Source organism: Oncorhynchus clarkii, chromosome 3, assembly GCF_045791955.1.
Source record: "Oncorhynchus clarkii lewisi isolate Uvic-CL-2024 chromosome 3, UVic_Ocla_1.0, whole genome shotgun sequence".
Classification (NCBI taxonomy): Eukaryota; Metazoa; Chordata; class Actinopteri; order Salmoniformes; family Salmonidae; genus Oncorhynchus; species Oncorhynchus clarkii.
Genome location: NC_092149.1, coordinates 3,475,474 through 3,495,473, shown reverse-complemented (window position 1 = coordinate 3,495,473; position 20,000 = coordinate 3,475,474). Strand labels below are relative to the sequence as shown.

The 20,000-nt window shown below is 49.3% G+C and overlaps 1 protein-coding gene across 1 annotated transcript in view; it reads right to left on the bottom strand.

Moving 5' to 3' along the window:
* Window positions 1–20,000, bottom strand: part of LOC139405576 (intermembrane lipid transfer protein VPS13B) — a 316,293-nt gene that overhangs the window by 200,781 nt on the left and 95,512 nt on the right. Inside the window, exons 7-8 of the mRNA XM_071147988.1 lie at window positions 17,150–17,318; window positions 4,661–4,929 (exon numbers count right to left, since the gene is read on the bottom strand). Coding sequence (XP_071004089.1) covers window positions 4,661–4,929; window positions 17,150–17,318 — 438 coding nt within the window. The remainder of the gene's footprint in view (window positions 1–4,660; window positions 4,930–17,149; window positions 17,319–20,000) is intronic.

Below are 20,000 nucleotides of genomic sequence, written 5' to 3'. Positions count from 1 at the left end.
AGGACAACACACAGACTGAGTGGAGGTCTCTGGGTGTCAGGACAACACACAGACTGAGTGGAGGTCTCTGGGTGTCAGGACAAAACACAGACTGAGTGGAGGTCTCTGGGTCTCAGAACAACACACAGACTGAGTGGAGGTCTCTGGGTGTCAGAACAACACACAGACTGAGTGGAGGTCTCTGGGTCTCAGAACAACACACAGACTGAGTGGAGGTCTCTGGGTGTCAGGACAACACACAGACTGAGTGGAGGTCTCTGGGTGTCAGGACAACACACAGACTGAGTGGAGGTCTCTGGGTCTCAGGACAACACAGAGGCTGTCTTAAACACTCTTCTGGTCATGGGAAGAGAGGTGAGAGGGGGGTGAGGAGAGTGTGGTCAGGGGGGTGAGGAGAGTCTGGTCAGGGGGAGAGAGAGAGAGGATAGAGGGGGGTGAGGAGAGTGTGGTCAGGGGGGTGAGGAGAGTCTGGTCAGGGGGAGAGAGAGAGAGGAGAGAGGGGGGTGAGGAGAGTCTGGTCAGGGGGAGAGAGGAGAGTGTGGTCAGGGGGGTGAGGAGAGTCTGGTCAGGGGGAGAGAGAGAGAGGATAGAGGGGGGTGAGGAGAGTGTGGTCAGGGGGGTGAGGAGAGTCTGGTCAGGGGGAGAGAGAGAGAGGAGAGAGGGGGGTGAGGAGAGTCTGGTCAGGGGGAGAGAGGAGAGTGTGGTCAGGGGGGTGAGGAGAGTCTGGTCAGGGGGAGAGAGAGAGGAGAGAGGGGGTGAGGAGAGTCTGGTCAGGGGGAGAGAGAGAGAGAAGAGAGGGGGGTGAGGAGAGTGTGGTCAGGGGGGTAAGGAGAGTCTGGTCAGGGGAGAGAGAGAGGTGTGATGGCTGGCTGGGGGGGTAAGGAGGGTCTGGCCGGGGGGAGAGAGAGGTGTGATGGCTGGCTGGGTGCAGCTCAATCCCACCGTTTTGACTAACACAGGAAGCAGGTGCAGGTCAGAACAGACTGGAGCAGCTGCACCTTATTATAGTACTGATGGAACCACTTTCATCTTCCCTCTCTTCTCCTCCCTCTGCTCTCTTTCCCTCTTCTCCTCCCTCTGCTCTCTCTTTCCCTCTCTTCTCCTCCCTCTGCTCTGTCTTTCCCTCTCTTCTCCTCCATCTGCTCTGTCTTTCCCTCTCTTCTCCTCCCTCTGCTCTGTCTTTCCCTCTCTTCTCCTCCATCTGCTCTGTCTTTCCCTCTCTTCTCCTCCCTCTGCTCTGTCTTTCCCTCTCTTCTCCTCCCTCTGCTCTGTCTTTCCCTCTCTTCTCCTCCCTCCGTTCTCTTTCCCTCTCTTCTCCTCCCTCTGCTCTGTCTTTCCCTCTCTTCTCCTCCCTCTGCTCTGTCTTTCCCTTTCTTCTCCTCCCTCCGTTCTCTTTCCCTCTCTTCTCCTCCCTCCGTTCTCTTTCCCTCTTCTCCTCCCTCTGCTCTGTCTTTCCCTCTCTTCTCCTCCCTCTGCTCTGTCTTTCCCTCTCTTCTCCTCCCTCTGCTCTGTCTTTCCCTCTCTTCTCCTCCCTCTGCTCTGTCTTTCCCTCTCTTCTCCTCCCTCTGCTCTGTCTTTCCCTCTCTTCTCCTCCCTCTGCTCTCTTTCCCTCTCTTCTCCTCCCTCTGCTCTCTTTCCCTCTCTTCTCCTCCCTCTGCTCTCTTTCCCTCTTCTCCTCCCTCTGCTCTCTTTCCCTCTTCTCCTCCCTCTGCTCTCTCTTCTCCTCCCTCCGTTCTCTTTCCCTCTCTTCTCCTCCCTCTGCTCTCTTTCCCTCTTATCCTCCCTCTGCTCTCTTTCCCTATCTTTTCCTCCCTCTGCTCTCTTTCCCTCTCTATAAGAATACAGTAACAGGATGGAACTAGCGTAGCGTAGCAGGACTCTGGGTCTATAACAACACAGTAACAAGATGGAGCTAGCGTAGCAGGACTCTGGGTCTATAACAACACAGTAACAGGATGGAGCTAGCGTAGCGTAGCAGGACTCTGGGTCTATAACAATACAGTAACAGGATGGAGCTAGCGTAGCGTAGCAGGACTCTGGGACTATAACAATACAGTAACAGGATGGAGCTAGCGTAGCGTAGCAGGACTCTGGGTCTATAACAATACAGTAACAGGGTGGAGCTAGCGTAGCGTAGCAGGACTCTGGGTCTACAACAACACAGTAACAGGATGGAGCTAGCGTAGCGTAGCAGGACTCTGGGTCTATAACAACACAGTAACAGGATGGAGCTAGCGTAGCAGGACTCTGGGTCTATAACAACACAGTAACAGGATGGAGCTAGCGTAGCGTAGCAGGACTCTGGGTCTATAACAATACAGTAACAGGGTGGAGCTAGCGTAGCGTAGCAGGACTCTGGGTCTATAACAATACAGTAACAGGATGGAGCTAGCGTAGCGTAGCAGAACTCGGTCTATAACAATACAGTAACAGGATGGAGCTAGCGTAGCGTAGCAGGACTCTGGGTCTATAACAATACAGTAACAGGGTGGAGCTAGCGTAGCGTAGCAGGACTCTGGGTCTATAACAATACAGTAACAGGATGGAGCTAGCGTAGCGTAGCAGAACTCGGTCTATAACAATACAGTAACAGGATGGAGCTAGCGTAGCGTAGCATGACTCTGGGTCTATAACAACACAGTAACAGGATGGAGCTAGCGTAGCGTAGCAGGACTCTGGGTCTACAACAATACAGTAACAGGATGGAGCTAGCTTAGCAGGACTCTGGGTCTACAACAACACAGTAACAGGATGGAGCTAGCTTAGCAGGACTCTGGGTCTACAACAACACAGTAACAGGATGGAGCTAGCGTAGCTTAGCAGGACTCTGGGTCTACAACAACACAGTAACAGGGTGGAGCTAGCGTAGCTACCGCCGCTAGGCTAGCTAGCTCTTTGTTGTCAGCCAGTCCGGCCCTAAAGAGCCAACACATATTAAAATCATTCTTCATTTGGCATTTTGAACATTCATAAACTTTTAAAAACACATTTCAATGGGCTCACTGATCCTTAGGAACTGGACAGCAAACTAAGAATCAAAAAACATGAAACAACCATGAATACACACAATGTTTTGTTGTTGTTGTTGTTGACGGGAACAGAACGCTGTAAACAAACAATCAATAGACTCCCGTGCTGAGAATGAAACATCTCTGAAAATGACAAGATGTCAACAGCAGATCGGGAGGTGAGTGACAGAATGGAACTCTGTTCCTAGTAGGAGAAGGTTTCTCTCTCTTTCCAAACCTTTCACGTGTTTTTTGTATAGGTCATTAGGTCAAAATGCCAGTAAGTCTGATCAAATAGAACAGATTTCATGACCTAGTGGAGTTATTCTGAATCAGAATGGGAAATAACATCCTGGTGTTTCAATGCGTTCTCAGAGAGAGAAAGAGAGCGAGAGAGAGAGAGAGAGAGAGAGAGAGAGAGGCAGGTCCCTGCACTGCCTTCTCAGAGAGAGAGAGAGAGAGAGAGAGAGAGAGAGAGAGAGAGAGAGACAGAGAGAGAGAGAGAGACAGAGAGAGAGAGAGAGACAGAGAGACAGAGAGAGAGAGAGAGACAGAGAGAGAGAGAGAGAGAGAGACAGAGAGAGAGACAGAGAGAGAGAGAGAGAGAGAGAGAGAGAGAGAGAGAGAGGAGAGAAAGAGGGAGATAGGAGAGAGAGAGAGAGAGAGAGGGAGAGGGGGAGATGAGAGAGAAAGAGGAGAGACAGAGAGAGAGAGAGAGAGAAAAAGAGACAGAGAGAAAGAGAGAGAGAGAGAGAGAGAGAGAGAGAGAGAGAGAGAGAGAGAGAAAGAGACACAGAGAGAGAGAGAGAGAGAGAGAGGTCCTTGCACTGGCTGCCTGTTCAAAGGGAAATTACCCCTCAAATGAAATACTTCCCGCTCAATGTGAACGTTTAAAACCAAACGCCATCCCTTCGGCTGTCTGCAATTACTCCTGAGGAGAGAGCCAATTAACTGATTAAAAGAGGTCAAACACTACAGGAACTATTGAAACAGTATTAGAAAAGGGACAGGCTCCATTTGGCATGATATTTAACCTTCTGTCCCCGATGCAGAAACATGATCTGACTGATCTGAAACCGAGGGAAGACACAGATGAATCAACTTCTGAGAGAGAGAGACCCGAGACGGAGAGAGACCGAGACGGAGAGAGACCGAGACGGAGAGAGACCGAGACGGAGAGAGACCGAGACGGAGAGAGACGGAGAAGGAGAAAGAAAGAGACGGAGAGAGAGACCGAGACAGACCGAGAGAGACCGAGAGAGGCCGAGAGAGACCGAGAGAGGCCGAGAGAGACAGAAACAGACAGAGAGAGAGACCGAGACAGACAGAGAGAGAGACAGAGACAGACAGAGAGAGAGAGACAGAGAGAGACCGAGACAGACAGAGAGAGAGACCGAGACAGACAGAGAGAGAGAGACAGAGAGAGACCGAGACAGACAGAGAGAGAGACAGAGAGAGACAGAGACAGAGAGAGAGAGAGAGACCGAGACAGAGAGAGACAGAGAAAAGGTAGCTTTGGAACAAAACAACAATAATGTCAGTAGGAAAAATTCAGAATTGCTCAAATAATTTTATATTTTAATTCTAGCACATTCCACAATATTCCAACCCTGGACACACACAGACACACACTCCCTCCCTGGTCTTCCTACCTTGAATGTGACAGAGGCCTTGGTGCAGTAGAAGCCTATGGAGACAACAGGGTCTTTAGGTGGGTTCTGCTGTGGGCTGGACCGGCCTCCCTCCTCCCCCTGCTGGTAGAAGCCTTCCTCTCCCTCCTCATCCTCGGCTCCCACGATGGCTGGGACGAAGGACCAGGCCCAGGACACCCAGCCCTGGTCCCCCTCCTCCCCCTGCATGTAAAGCTCTGGGCTGGGGTACTGTCCTGCCATGACCTGGGCCTCTGGGTCTCCTTCCAGACCTGAGGAACAATAACACAACACAGATAGGTCAGCTTGATGTCAATACACTGGAAGACTGAGCGACTACGGGAAGGCCGGGGGACTATGGGAAGGCTGGGGGACTACGGGAAGGCTGGAGGACTACGGGAAGGCTGGAGGACTATGGGAAGGCTGGAGGACTATGGGAAGGCTGGAGGACTATGGGAAGGCTGGGGGACTATGGGAAGGCTGGGGGACTATGGGAAGGCTGGAGGACTATGGGAAGGCTGGGGGACTATGGGAAGGCTGGGGGACTATGGGAAGGCTGGGGGACTATGGGAAGGCTGGGGGACTATGGAACTATGGGAAGGCTGGAGGACTATGGGAAGGCTGGGGGACTATGGGAAGGCTGGAGGACTATGGGAAGGCTGGGGGACTATGGGAAGGCTGGAGTACTATGGGAAGGCTGGAGGACTATGGGAAGGCTGGGGGACTATGGGAAGGCTGCAGGACTATGGGAAGGCTGAGCGACTAAGGGAAGGCCGGGGGACTACGGGAAGGCCGGGGGACTACGGGAAGGCCGGGGGACTACGGGAAGGCCGGGGGACTACGGGAAGGCCGGGGGACTATGGGAAGGCTGGGGTGTCCTGTAATTAAGACAGACATGAACAACCTGAGGTGTCCTGTAATTAAGACAGACATGAACAACCTGAGGTGTCCTGTAATTAAGACAGACATGAACAACCTGAGGTGTCCTGTAATTAAGACAGACATGAACAACCAGAGGTGTCCTGTAAAAAGAGACATGAACAACCTGAGGTGTCCTGTAATTAAGACAGACATGAACAACCTGAGGTGTCCTGTAATTAAGACAGACATGAACAACCTGAGGTGTCCTGTAATTAAGACAGACATGAACAACCTGAGGTGTCCTGTAATTAAGACAGACATGAACAACCTGAGGTGTCCTGTAATTAAGACAGACATGAACAACCTGAGGTGTCCTGTAATTAAGACAGACATGAACAACCTGAGGTGTCCTGTAAAAAGAGACATGAACAACCTGAGGTGTCCTGTAATTAAGACAGACATGAACAACCTGAGGTGTCCTGTAATTAAGACAGACATGAACAACCTGAGGTGTCCTGTAATTAAGACAGACATGAACAACCTGAGGTGTCCTGTAAAAAGAGACATGAACAACCTGAGGTGTCCTGTAATTAAGACAGACATGAACAACCTGAGGTGTCCTGTAATTAAGACAGACATGAACAACCTGAGGTGTCCTGTAATTAAGACAGACATGAACAACCTGAGGTGTCCTGTAAAAAGAGACATGAACAACCTGAGGTGTCCTGTAATTAAGACAGACATGAACAACCTGAGGTGTCCTGTAATTAAGACAGACATGAACAACCTGAGGTGTCCTGTAATTAAGACAGACATGAACAACCTGAGGTGTCCTGTAATTAAGACAGACATGAACAACCTGAGGTGTCCTGTAATTAAGACAGACATGAACAACCTGAGGTGTCCTGTAATTAAGACAGACATGAACAACCTGAGGTGTCCTGTAAAAAGAGACATGAACAACCTGAGGTGTCCTGTAATTAAGACAGACATGAACAACCTGAGGTGTCCTGTAATTAAGACAGACATGAACAACCTGAGGTGTCCTGTAATTAAGACAGACATGAACAACCTGAGGTGTCCTGTAAAAAGAGACATGAACAACCTGAGGTGTCCTGTAATTAAGACAGACATGAACAACCTGAGGTGTCCTGTAATTAAGACAGACATGAACAACCTGAGGTGTCCTGTAATTAAGACAGACATGAACAACCTGAGGTGTCCTGTAATTAAGACAGACATGAACAACCTGAGGTGTCCTGTAATTAAGACAGACATGAACAACCTGAGGTGTCCTGTAATTAAGACAGACATGAACAACCTGAGGTGTCCTGTAATTAAGACAGACATGAACAACCTGAGGTGTCCTGTAATTAAGACAGACATGAACAACCTGAGGTGTCCTGTAATTAAGACAGACATGAACAACCTGAGGTGTCCTGTAATTAAGACAGACATGAACAACCTGAGGTGTCCTGTAATTAAGACAGACATGAACAACCTGAGGTGTCCTGTAATTAAGACAGACATGAACAACCTGAGGTGTCCTGTAATTAAGACAGACATGAACAACCTGAGGTGTCCTGTAATTAAGACAGACATGAACAACCTGAGGTGTCCTGTAAAAAGAGACATGAACAACCTGAGGTGTCCTGTAATTAAGACAGACATGAACAACCTGAGGTGTCCTGTAATTAAGACAGACATGAACAACCTGAGGTGTCCTGTAATTAAGACAGACATGAACAACCTGAGGTGTCCTGTAAAAAGAGACATGAACAACCTGAGGTGTCCTGTAATTAAGACAGACATGAACAACCTGAGGTGTCCTGTAATTAAGACAGACATGAACAACCTGAGGTGTCCTGTAATTAAGACAGACATGAACAACCTGAGGTGTCCTGTAATTAAGACAGACATGAACAACCTGAGGTGTCCTGTAATTAAGACAGACATGAACAACCTGAGGTGTCCTGTAATTAAGACAGACATGAACAACCTGAGGTGTCCTGTAATTAAGACAGACATGAACAACCTGAGGTGTCCTGTAATTAAGACAGACATGAACAACCTGAGGTGTCCTGTAATTAAGACAGACATGAACAACCTGAGGTGTCCTGTAATTAAGACAGACATGAACAACCTGAGGTGTCCTGTAATTAAGACAGACATGAACAACCTGAGGTGTCCTGTAATTAAGACAGACATGAACAACCTGAGGTGTCCTGTAAAAAGAGACATGAACAACCTGAGGTGTCCTGTAAAAAGAGACATGAACAACCTGAGGTGTCCTGTAATTAAGACAGACATGAACAACCTGAGGTGTCCTGTAAAAAGAGGCATGAACAACCAGAGGTGTCCTGTAAAAAGAGACATGAACAACCTGAGGTGTCCTGTAATTAAGACAGACATGAACAACCTGAGGTGTCCTGTAAAAAGAGGACCCTTTGTCAAACGCTGTATGACTGACATATCGATGAAATAGAGACGTTTAAATAAAGCCCAATGTGTTCAACCAAATGGATCTGAGCTCCTGTTTAAACACTCAACTTAAAACCTAGAACCTTAAAACCTTAAAACAACAAACTCTTGCAGACTTAGTGATAATGTAATTATAGGGGAACTCTCATTTCATTTCATCAGTGAAAGAAAACACAGCTTTGATTACACGTCAACTGTGACAGCGGTGGTGACGTGGCCCTCTTCATGAATCTGGACTTCCTGTGGGTTGGACTCAGCCAAGTTGATTCAGCTGAACACTACAAACCACTGGAAGCAGAGCCGGAGAGAGAGGCGCCTCGGAGGGTAGATGGGTTGGTGACGGGAAAGCTGACATGGCACCGAGGCACGCAGGTGAGGCAGGATGTAGTGCTTTTCAGTCAGACAGGCAGTCGGGTAGGCAGACAGGTAGGCAAGTCAGCCAGCCAGCCAATCAGTCAGCCAGCCAGCCAGTCAAGCAGTCAGCCAGCCAGCCAGTCCTTACCGGGTCAGGCTAGAGCATTGGTTCAAACTTTTCCACTCATGCCCCTCTTCCATCATCCTCAGTTTTAACGGGGAATTTCCTACATCATCCTGACAGTAGAGTTCTGGCCTGGTGGATCATCCTGGCAGTAGAGTTCTGGCCCAGTGGATCATCCTGACAGTAGAGTTCTGGCCCGGTGGATCATCCTGACAGTAGAGTTCTGGCCCAGTGGATCATCCTGACAGTAGAGTTCTGGCCCGGTGGATCATCCTGACAGTAGAGTTCTGGACCGGTGGATCATCCTGACAGTAGAGTTCTGGCCCAGTGGATCATCCTGACAGTAGAGTTCTGGCCCAGTGGATCATCCTGACAGTAGAGTTCTGGCCCAGTGGATCATCCTGACAGTAGAGTTCTGGCCCAGTGGATCATCCTGACAGTAGAGTTCTGGCCCGGTGGATCACCCTGACAGTAGAGTTCTGGCCCGGTGGATCATCCTGACAGTAGAGTTCTGGCCCGGTGGATCATCCTGAGAGTAGAGTTCTGGCCCAGTGGATCATCCTGACAGTAGAGTTCTGGCCCGGTGGATCATCCTGAGAGTAGAGTTCTGGCCCGGTGGATCATCCTGACAGTAGAGTTCTGGCCCGGTGGATCATCCTGACAGTAGAGTTCTGGCCCGGTGGATCATCCTGACAGTAGAGTTCTGGCCCGGTGGATCATCCTGAGAGTAGAGTTCTGGCCCAGTGGATCATCCTGACAGTAGAGTTCTGGCCTGGTGGATTACCCTGACAGTAGAGTTCTGGCCCAGTGGATCATCCTGACAGTAGGGTTCTGGCCCAGTGGATCATCCTGACAGTAGGGTTCTGGCCCAGTGGATCATCCTGACAGTAGAGTTCTGGCCGGGCCCAGTGGATCATCCTGACAGTAGAGTTCTGGCCGGGCCCAGTGGATCATCCTGACAGTAGAGTTCTGGCCCAGTGGATCATCCTGACAGTAGAGTTCTGGCCCAGTGGATCATCCTGACAGTAGAGTTCTGGCCCAGTGGATCATCCTGACAGTAGAGTTTTGGCCCAGTGGATCATTCTGACAGTAGAGTTCTGGCCCGGTGGATCATCCTGACAGTAGAGTTCTGGCCCAGTGGATCATCCTGACAGTAGAGTTCTGGCCCAGTGGATCATCCTGACAGTAGAGTTCTGGCCCAGTGGATCATCCTGACAGTAGAGTTCTGGCCCAGTGGATCATCCTGACAGTAGAGTTCTGGCCCAGTGGATCATCCTGACAGTAGAGTTCTGGCCCGGTGGATCACCCTGACAGTAGAGTTCTGGCCCGGTGGATCATCCTGACAGTAGAGTTCTGGCCCGGTGGATCATCCTGAGAGTAGAGTTCTGGCCCAGTGGATCATCCTGACAGTAGAGTTCTGGCCCGGTGGATCATCCTGAGAGTAGAGTTCTGGCCCAGTGGATCATCCTGACAGTAGAGTTCTGGCCCGGTGGATCATCCTGACAGTAGAGTTCTGGCCCGGTGGATCATCCTGACAGTAGAGTTCTGGCCCGGTGGATCATCCTGAGAGTAGAGTTCTGGCCCAGTGGATCATCCTGACAGTAGAGTTCTGGCCCAGTGGATCATCCTGACAGTAGAGTTCTGGCCTGGTGGATCACCCTGACAGTAGAGTTCTGGCCCAGCGGATCATCCTGACAGTATGGTTCTGGCCCAGTGGATCATCCTGACAGTAGGGTTCTGGCCCAGTGGATCATCCTGACAGTAGAGTTCTGGCCGGGCCCAGTGGATCATCCTGACAGTAGAGTTCTGGCCGGGCCCAGTGGATCATCCTGACAGTAGAGTTCTGGCCCAGTGGATCATCCTGACAGTAGAGTTCTGGCCCAGTGGATCATCCTGACAGTAGAGTTCTGGCCCAGTGGATCATCCTGACAGTAGAGTTCTGGCCCAGTGGATCATTCTGACAGTAGAGTTCTGGCCCAGTGGATCATCCTGACAGTAGAGTTCTGGCCCAGTGGATCATCCTGACAGTAGAGTTCTGGCCCAGTGGATCATCCTGACAGTAGAGTTCTGGCCCGGTGGATCATCCTGAGAGTAGAGTTCTGGCCCAGTGGATCATCCTGACAGTAGAGTTCTGGCCCGGTGGATCATCCTGACAGTAGAGTTCTGGCCCGGTGGATCATCCTGACAGTAGAGTTCTGGCCCGGTGGATCATCCTGAGAGTAGAGTTCTGGCCCAGTGGATCATCCTGACAGTAGAGTTCTGGCCCAGTGGATCATCCTGACAGTAGAGTTCTGGCCTGGTGGATCACCCTGACAGTAGAGTTCTGGCCCAGCGGATCATCCTGACAGTATGGTTCTGGCCCAGTGGATCATCCTGACAGTAGGGTTCTGGCCCAGTGGATCATCCTGACAGTAGAGTTCTGGCCGGGCCCAGTGGATCATCCTGACAGTAGAGTTCTGGCCGGGCCCAGTGGATCATCCTGACAGTAGAGTTCTGGCCCAGTGGATCATCCTGACAGTAGAGTTCTGGCCCAGTGGATCATCCTGACAGTAGAGTTCTGGCCCAGTGGATCATCCTGACAGTAGAGTTCTGGCCCAGTGGATCATTCTGACAGTAGAGTTCTGGCCCAGTGGATCATCCTGACAGTAGAGTACTGGCCCAGTGGATCATCCTGACAGTAGAGTTCTGGCCCAGTGGATCATACTGTTCATGGCTAACCAAGGGCAGAATCACAGCGACCAGTCAGTCACAGGCCTGGACCAGGACCAGGGGAGAGGAGCTGGGGGCTGTAGGTGTACCACTCTGCCAGGGGCAGGGGAGAGGAGCTGTAGGTGTACCACTCTGCCAGGGGCTGGGGAGAGGAGCTGTAGGTGTACCACTCTGCCAGGGGCTGGGGAGAGGAGCTGTAGGTGAACCACTCTGCCAGGGGCTGGGGGAGAGGAGCCGGGGGCTGTAGGTGTACCACTCTGCTAGGGGCTGGGGAGAGGAGCTGTAGGTGTACCTCTCTGCCAGGGGCTGGGGAGAGGAGCTGTAGGTGTACCACTCTGCTAGGGGCTGGGGAGAGGAGCTGTAGGTGTACCACTCTGCCAGGGGCTGGGGAGAGGAGCTGTAGGTGTACCACTCTGCTAGGGGCTGGGGAGAGGAGCCGGGGGCTGTAGGGCTGTAGGTGAACCACTCTGCCAGGGGCTGGGGAGAGGAGCCGGGGGCTGTAGGGCTGTAGGTGTACCACTCTGCCAGGGGCTGGGGAGGGGAGCCGGGGGCTGTAGGGCTGTAGGTGAACCACTCTGCCAGGGGCTGGGGAGAGGAGCCGGGGGCTGTAGGGCTGTAGGTGAACCACTCTGCCAGGGGCTGGGGAGAGGAGCTGTAGGTGAACCACTCTGCCAGGGGCTGGGGAGAGGAGCCGGGGGCTGTAGGGCTGTAGGTGAACCACTCTGCCAGGGGCTGGGGAGAGGAGCTGTAGGTGAACCACTCTGCCAGGGGCTGGGGAGAGGAGCCGGGGGCTGTAGGGCTGTAGGTGAACCACTCTGCCAGGGGCTGTGAGCGAGTCGCCTAGAGGTAGTCACGCTCTAATGTGGCTCCCCTGACCTATGAACCTGTATGGTCGTGTCTGTTTCCCTGAGCTGGCCTGCTCCCCTCTGCGACAGCCAGGGGAAGCTGATGTCAATAGACAAGAATGTACTCGCTCTCTCTCTCAAAACAATAACCCGCGTGAGGTCACAGCACAGGAATCCCACAGGCTTAGGCGGTGAAAATTATGTCATGTTTTAATTAAATCTTTCACTTTGAGAATTGGCTGTTGAGAACTACACTGTTCTGGCTTCTACTGGTCGTTGTTTTGTACTTCTTGTGAGAGTCTGAGGTGTCAGGTCTAAACACCAAGACCTTCTACTGGTCATTGTTTTGTACTTCCTGTGAGAGTCTGAGGTGTCACGTCTAAACACCAAGCCCTTCTACTGGTCGTTGTTTTGTACTTCCTGTGAGAGACTGAGGTGTCACGTCTAAACACCAAGCCCTTCTACTGGTCGTTGTTTTGTACTTCCTGTGAGAGACTGAGGTGTCACGTCTAAACACCAAGCCCTTCTACTGGTCGTTGTTTTGTACTTCCTGTGAGAGTCTGAGGAGTCACGTCTAAACACCAAGATTCTACTGGTTGTTGTTTTGTACTTCCTGTGAGAGTCTGAGGTGTCACGTCTAAACACCAAGACCTTCTACTGGTCGTTGTTTTGTACTTCCTGTGAGAGTCTGAGGTGTCAGGTCTAAACACCAAGATTCTACTGGTTGTTGTTTTGTACTTCCTGTGAGAGTCTGAGGTGTCAGGTCTAAACACCAAGACCTTCTACTGGTCACAATTTATTCAACTTCAGGGTCTATTATCAGCAGGGGACTCTCCAGATTTTCCTGGTTTTAATAGAACTGAAATAAATGTTTGATACATGGAACTAGAAAGTATTGAATTGAGTGACGTGTGTCTTGTCATGTGTACATCTGGAGAGTTACTTTGTAAAAATGTTGAAGAGATGTCTATGGGAAACCCATCCATTCCTGGTGCTTCTCTCCTCGTGTTTTACCAGCCATCCATTCCTGGTGCTTCTCTCCTCGTGTTTTACCAGCCATCCATTCCTAGTGCTTCTCCTCCTCGTGTTTTACCAGCCATCCATTCCTGGTGCTTCTCTCCTCGTGTTTTACCAGCCATCCATTCTTGGTGCTTCTCTCCTCGTGTGTTACCAGCCATCCATTCTTGGTGCTTCTCTCCTCGTGTTTTACCAGCCATCCATTCCTGGTGCTTCTCTCCTCGTGTTTTACCAGCCATCCATTCTTGGTGCTTCTCTCCTCGTGTTTTACCAGCCATCCATTCCTGGTGCTTCTCTCCTCGTGTTTACCAGCCATCCATTTTTGGTGCTTCTCTCCTCGTGTTTTACCAGCCATCCATTCCTGGTGCTTCTCTCCTCGTGTGTTACCAGCCATCCATTCCTGGTGCTTCTCTCCTCGTGTTTTACCAGCCATCCATTCCTGGTGCATCTCCTCCTCGTGTTTTACCAGCCATCCATTCCTGATGCTTCTCTCGTGTTTTAACACTATCTAATATCCATTCTTGGGTGATGTCTGTTTTTAGGGTTTAGGGTCATTTTAGTATCTTTATCTTTTACAATTACAACTGATTGTATCAGTTTTTACAACTGATTGTATCAGTTTTTACAACTGATCGTATTAGTTTAGTCGATGTGAGATATTTACCAGGTTGGTTTGCCATGAAGCAGTATGTTTTATCTGAGTTCGACCTGTCAGTTGTTGGCTTCTGTTCAAGAGTAAAAAGATCACATTCCTGCTTCAGTTTAAACGTTTTATTCTTTACTTTGTGTAAGACTTTTTATGGGCAGAAACACTACATGATCAAAGGTATGTGGACACCTGCTCGTCCAACATCTCATTACAAAATCATGGGCATTAATATGGAGTTGGTTTCCCTCCTTTTGCTGCTATAACAGCCTTCACTCTTCTGGGAAGGCTTTCCACTAGATGTTTCAACATTGCTGCTATAACAGCCTCCACTCTTCTGGGAAGGCTTTCCACTAGATGTTGGAACGTTGCTGCTATAACAGCCTCCACTCTTCTGGGAAGGCTTTCCACTAGATGTTGGAACATTGCTGCTATAACAGCCTCCTCTTCTGGGAAGGCTTTCCACTAGATGTTGGAACATTGCTGCTATAACAGCCTCCACTCTTCTGGGAAGGCTTTCCACTAGATGTTGGAACATTGCTGCTATAACAGCCTCCACTCTTCTGGGAAGGCTTTCCACTAGATGTTGGAACATTGCTGCTATAACAGCCTCCACTCTTCTGGGAAGGCTTTCCACTAGATGTTGGAACATTGCTGCTATAACAGCCTCCACTCTTCTGGGAAGGCTTTCCACTAGATGTTGGAACATTGCTGCTATAACAGCCTCCACTCTTCTGGGAAAGCTTTCCACTAGATGTTGGAACATTGCTGCTATAACAGCCTCCACTCTTCTGGGAAGGCTTTCCACTAGATGTTGGAACATTGCTGCTATAACAGCCTCCACTCTTCTGGGAAGGCTTTCCACTAGATGTTGGAACATTGCTGCTATAACAGCCTCCACTCTTCTGGGAAGGCTTTCCACTAGATGTTGGAACATTGCTGCTATAACAGCCTCCACTCTTCTGGGAAGGCTTTCCACTAGATGTTGGAACATTACTGCTATAACAGCCTCCACTCTTCTGGGAAGGCTTTCCACTAGATGTTGGAACATTGCTGCTATAACAGCCTCCACTCTTCTGGGAAGGCTTTCCACTAGATGTTGGAACATTACTGCTATAACAGCCTCCTCTCTTCTGGGAAGGCTTTCCACTAGGTGTTGGAACATTGCTGCTATAACAGCCTCCACTCTTCTGGGAAGGCTTTCCACTAGATGTTGGAACATTGCTGCTATAACAGCCTCCACTCTTCTGGGAAGGCTTTCCACTAGATGTAGGAACATTGCTGCTATAACAGCCTCCTCTCTTCTGGGAAGGCTTTCCACTAGATGTTGGAACATGGCTGCTATAACAGCCTCCACTCTTCTGGGAAGGCTTCCCACTAGGTGTTGGAACATTGCTACGGGGACTTGCTTCCATTCAGCTACAAGAGCAGTTAGGGTTAGGGTTAGGGTTAGGGTTAGGGTTAGGGTTAGGAGCATTAGTGAGGTCGGGCGCTGATGTTGGATGATTAGGCCTGGCTCGTTGGAAGCACAGAATCATCTAGAAAGTCATTGTATGCTGTAGCGTTAAGATTTCCCTTCACTGGAACTAAGGGGCCCAAACCATGAAAAACAGCCCCAGACTATTATTCCTCCTCCACCAAACTTTACAGTTGGCACTAAGCATTCCCTTCCTCTCTTTTCTCCCTCAGCCATTCTCCTCCTCTTAATTCCTCTCATATTTCTCTAAAACCCCATTATTCCTCCTCCACCAACCTGTTCCCACCTCTGACATGTTTAGCGTTTCGCACAACTTTGAATTCATTTCATACAGAGAGAGAGAGAGGAGAGAGAGAGAGAGAGAGAGAGAGAGAGATGCAGGGAGAGAGACGGTTAAATGGTGAGTAATTGAATGTTTCTTGGTGACATCATCATCTTAATGTTCCACATATTTATACAGAACATGAATAAACCTTCTGGATTCCACCTAAAAACTCACACTGATTCACACACAGTCACACACACAGTCACACACACAGTCACACACACAGTCATACACAGTCATACACAGTCACACACAGTCACACACACAGAGTCACACACACAGTCATACACAGTCATACACAGTCACACACAGTCACACACACAGAGTCACACACAGTCACACACTAAGAGACTCTTTCCAGTCCATTAGATAAATTAAAAAACACTTCTCATAAAAAAATAATTAATATTCTCTTGGAAAATGAACAGAAACACAGGCAAATAAAAGTCACGGACGATTAACATGTCCTGAGTGGATACACACTGAATCCATTACACTCACTCTGTCTCACACACACACACACACACACACACACACACACACACACACACACACACACACACACACACACACACACACACACACACACACACACACAGTGGAACACACACACACACGGTGGAACACACACACACACAGGGAAACACACACACACACAGGGAAACACACACACACACACACACACACACACACACACACTCTCTCTCACAGACACACACACACTCTCTCTCACAGACACACACACACACACACACACTCTCTCTCACAGACACACACACACACACTCTCTCTCTCTCTCTCACAGTCACAGACACACACACACACAGTGGAACACACACACAGTGGAACACACACACAGTGGAACACACACACAGTGGAACACACATACAGTGGAACACACACACAGTGGAACACACATACAGTGGAACACACACACACACACACACACAGTGGAACACACACACAGTGGAACACACACACAGTGGAACACACACACAGTGGAACACACACACAGTGGAACACACACACAGTGGAACACACACACAGTGGAACACACACATCAGAACAAGTCACTTCAACTATTACAGACAAAATGAGAGGAAAAAAATCCAGAAAATCATATTGTAGGATTTTTAATGAATTTATTTGCTAATGATGGTGGAAAATAAGTATTTGGTCACCTACAAACAAGCAAGATTTCTGGCTCTCACAGACCTGTAACTTCTTCTTTAAGAGGCTCCTCTGTCCTCCACTCGTTACCTGTATTAATGGCACCTGTTTGAACCTGTTATCATTTTGTCTGTCATAGTTGAAGTGTACCTATGATGAAAACTACAGGCCTCTCTCATCTTTTTAAGTGTGAGAACTTGCACAATTGGTGGCTGACTAAATACTTTCTTGCCCCACTGTAACATTGGAATCAGTTATAGAATCCATTTCCCTCTATGGTTGTGAGGTCTGGGGTTCACCAACCAAGAATTCACTAAATGGGACTGCATGCAGAATAGTGACGGAGCCCGGCCTCGTCCCCCTCCCTCCTCCTCCTCTCCCTCCTCCTCCTCCTCTCCCTCCCCTCCTCCTCCTCCTCCTCCTCCTCTCCCTCCTCCCCCCTGTAATAGAGGGCAGTATCCACCAGTCTAACCCCAGACTAACCTGGTGTAGCGATGACCTCTCCATGTCCGCTCCCCTCCTCCGCCTCTCCCTCCTTCCCTCCTCCTATCTCTCCATAGTAGAGGCTGAGGACCAGCTCCATGATCCTGATGAACATGGGCAGCTGCTGGTCTGTGATGGACAGCTTCAGGGACTCCACCATCGTCTGGATCTGACAGGAGGAAGAGGAGGAGGAAGAGGAAACAGTTAATAAAGAGAGACGTAGAGACCAGGGCTCTCCAACCCTGTTCCTGTAGAGAGACGTGAAGACCAGGGCTCTCCAACCCTGTTCCTGTAGAGTGACGTCCAGACCAGGGCTCTCCAACCCTGTTCCTGTAGAGAGACGTCCAGAGCAGGGCTCTCCAACCCTGTTCCTGTAGAGTGACGTCCAGACCAGGGCTCTCCAACCCTGTTCCTGTAGAGTGACGTCCAGACCAGGGCTCTCCAACCCTGTTCCTGTAGAGAGACGTGAAGACCAGGGCTCTCCAACCCTGTTCCTGTAGAGAGACGTGAAGACCGGGGCTCTCCAACCCTGTTCCTGTAGAGAGACGTGAAGACCGGGGCTCTCCAACCCTGTTCCTGTAGAGCACATATGTCAGAGTCAAGGCCCGCGGGCCACATCCGGCCCGCAAGAAGGTTTTTTACGGCCCCTGGGATGATCTTGATTTATTATTAGAACCGGCCCGCAGCAAGCCGGCAGCCCGCAGATCTTTTACACGCACCAATACTACATTTCCCACAATGCAAAGGTGACGCACCGAGCAGTAGGCTGCTTCATTTCAATATTTATTGGCACAGCAGTCGTCAGCATCACAGTAAAATTAACTTTCAGATACCCATCAAAAATGGCAAAACGGAAGGTGGATACTGAGAACCGGGGGTTTCAAACAAGGTGGGAGTCGGAGTATATGTTCACGAAGGTAGCTGGAAAACCTGTGTGTCTTCTGTGTGGAGAAAGTGTGGCGGTACTGAAAGAGTATAATCTGAGACGACATTATGAAACGAAACACGCGGACACACACGCGGACGCAACTGTCAAGGCCAGTTTTATTTTGGCAGAAGAGATCGCTAAATCAGCCCGGCCATTTACGGAGGGGGATTTCATCAAAAACTGCATGATTAAAGTTTGTGACGAAGTTTGCCCAGAAAAAAGGCAACTCTTTTTAAATGTGAGTCTGAGCAGAAACACCATTGCCGAGAGAGTAGACCAGTTGTCCATCAATCTAAAAGAGCAGCTTGTGAAAAAGGGAAAAGATTTTATTGCATATTCCTTGGCTGTGGATGAGAGCACCGACATTTCTGACATTGCCCAGTTGTCAATTTTCATCCGCGGAGTGGACTCCAACCTAAGCGTGACAGAGGAGTTTTTGGCTTTACGTCCTATGCATGGCACAACTACGGGGCATGATTTGTATGAAGAGGTGTCAAGATGTGTAAATGAGATGGAGCTGCCTTGGGAAAAACTTGTGGGTTTGACAACCGACGGAGCACCTGCGATGTGTGGACACAGGAGCGGACTGGTGGCGAAGATACGGGAAAAGATGCAAGAGGAAAACGCGACAGGTGAGCTGACAGCTTATCATTGTATCATACACCAGGAAGCGTTGTGCGGTAAAGCCTTGAAAATGGAGCATGTAATGAGCATCATCACGCGCACAGTTAACTTTATCAGAGCCAAAGGTTTGAATCACCGCCAGTTCAAGGCATTTCTGACGGAGTTAGAAACGGAGCATGGTGATTTGCCTTATCACACAGAGGTGCGATGGCTAAGCCAGGGAAAGGTGCTTCAAAGATGTTTCGAGCTTCGTGAGGAGATTTGTCTGTTCTTGGACAGCAAAGGGAAAGACACAACACAACTCCGAGACGAAATGTTTCTGTGTGAAATGGCTTTTCTGTGTGACATTACGAGTCATCTGAATGCAATAAACTTGCAGCTGCAGGGTCGGGATCGTGTCATCTCTGATATGTACAGTACAGTGAAGGCATTTAAAACCAAACTGACTCTGTGGGAGACGCAGATGCGGAAAGAAAATTTGAGCCACTTTCCCAGCTGCCAGACCATGAAAGAGAAGCTCTCTACCAGTGCGTTCCCGAGCACACAGTTGGCTGATAAAATAGGTATGCTTGCCGCTGACTTTCGACGCCGATTTGCTGACTTTGAAGCACAAAAAAGCAGGTTGGAACTGCTCGGTAACCCATTTGCTGTTGACGTGGAAAGCTCACCACCAAACCTCCAAATGGAGTTGATTGACCTCCAATGCAATGATGCACTGAGGGCAAAATATGCGGCAGTGGGTGCTGCGGAGTTCGCCCGTTTCCTCCCCGGCACAATGCCCCAGCTGCGCATCCAGGCTGCTCAAACGTTGTCTATGTTTGGCAGCACATACCTGTGTGAACAACTGTTTTCTTTGATGAACCTGAACAAAACATCACACAGAAGTCGACTTACTGCTGAACACCTCCACTCAATTCTGAGGATTTCTTCAGCTCAGAGCCTTACCCCGAACATTGATGAACTTGTGGAAAAGATGGGACACCACCAAGTATCACCCTCAACCTCAAACAAGTGAACATTACTGTGCAATCACATATTTAGAGTTTTTACTCAGTTCAAGTTTAAAAGTTAAAATTTAATATTTGTTTTCACTGCATGTTACTTCTCCTTAAACAAAGTGTTGTTTTTGATTAATAGATTTTTGCACTTTATTTTTTTGTATTTCAATCCAATTATATTTTAAAAATATTTCAGTTGAGTGGATGATAGAAAATTGCTATTATTGTTTTTTCTTTGAAGTAAATTTAGCCCACTTTTGCTAAAATAGAAAATATAGTCTACTGATGGTGCCTTGAATAC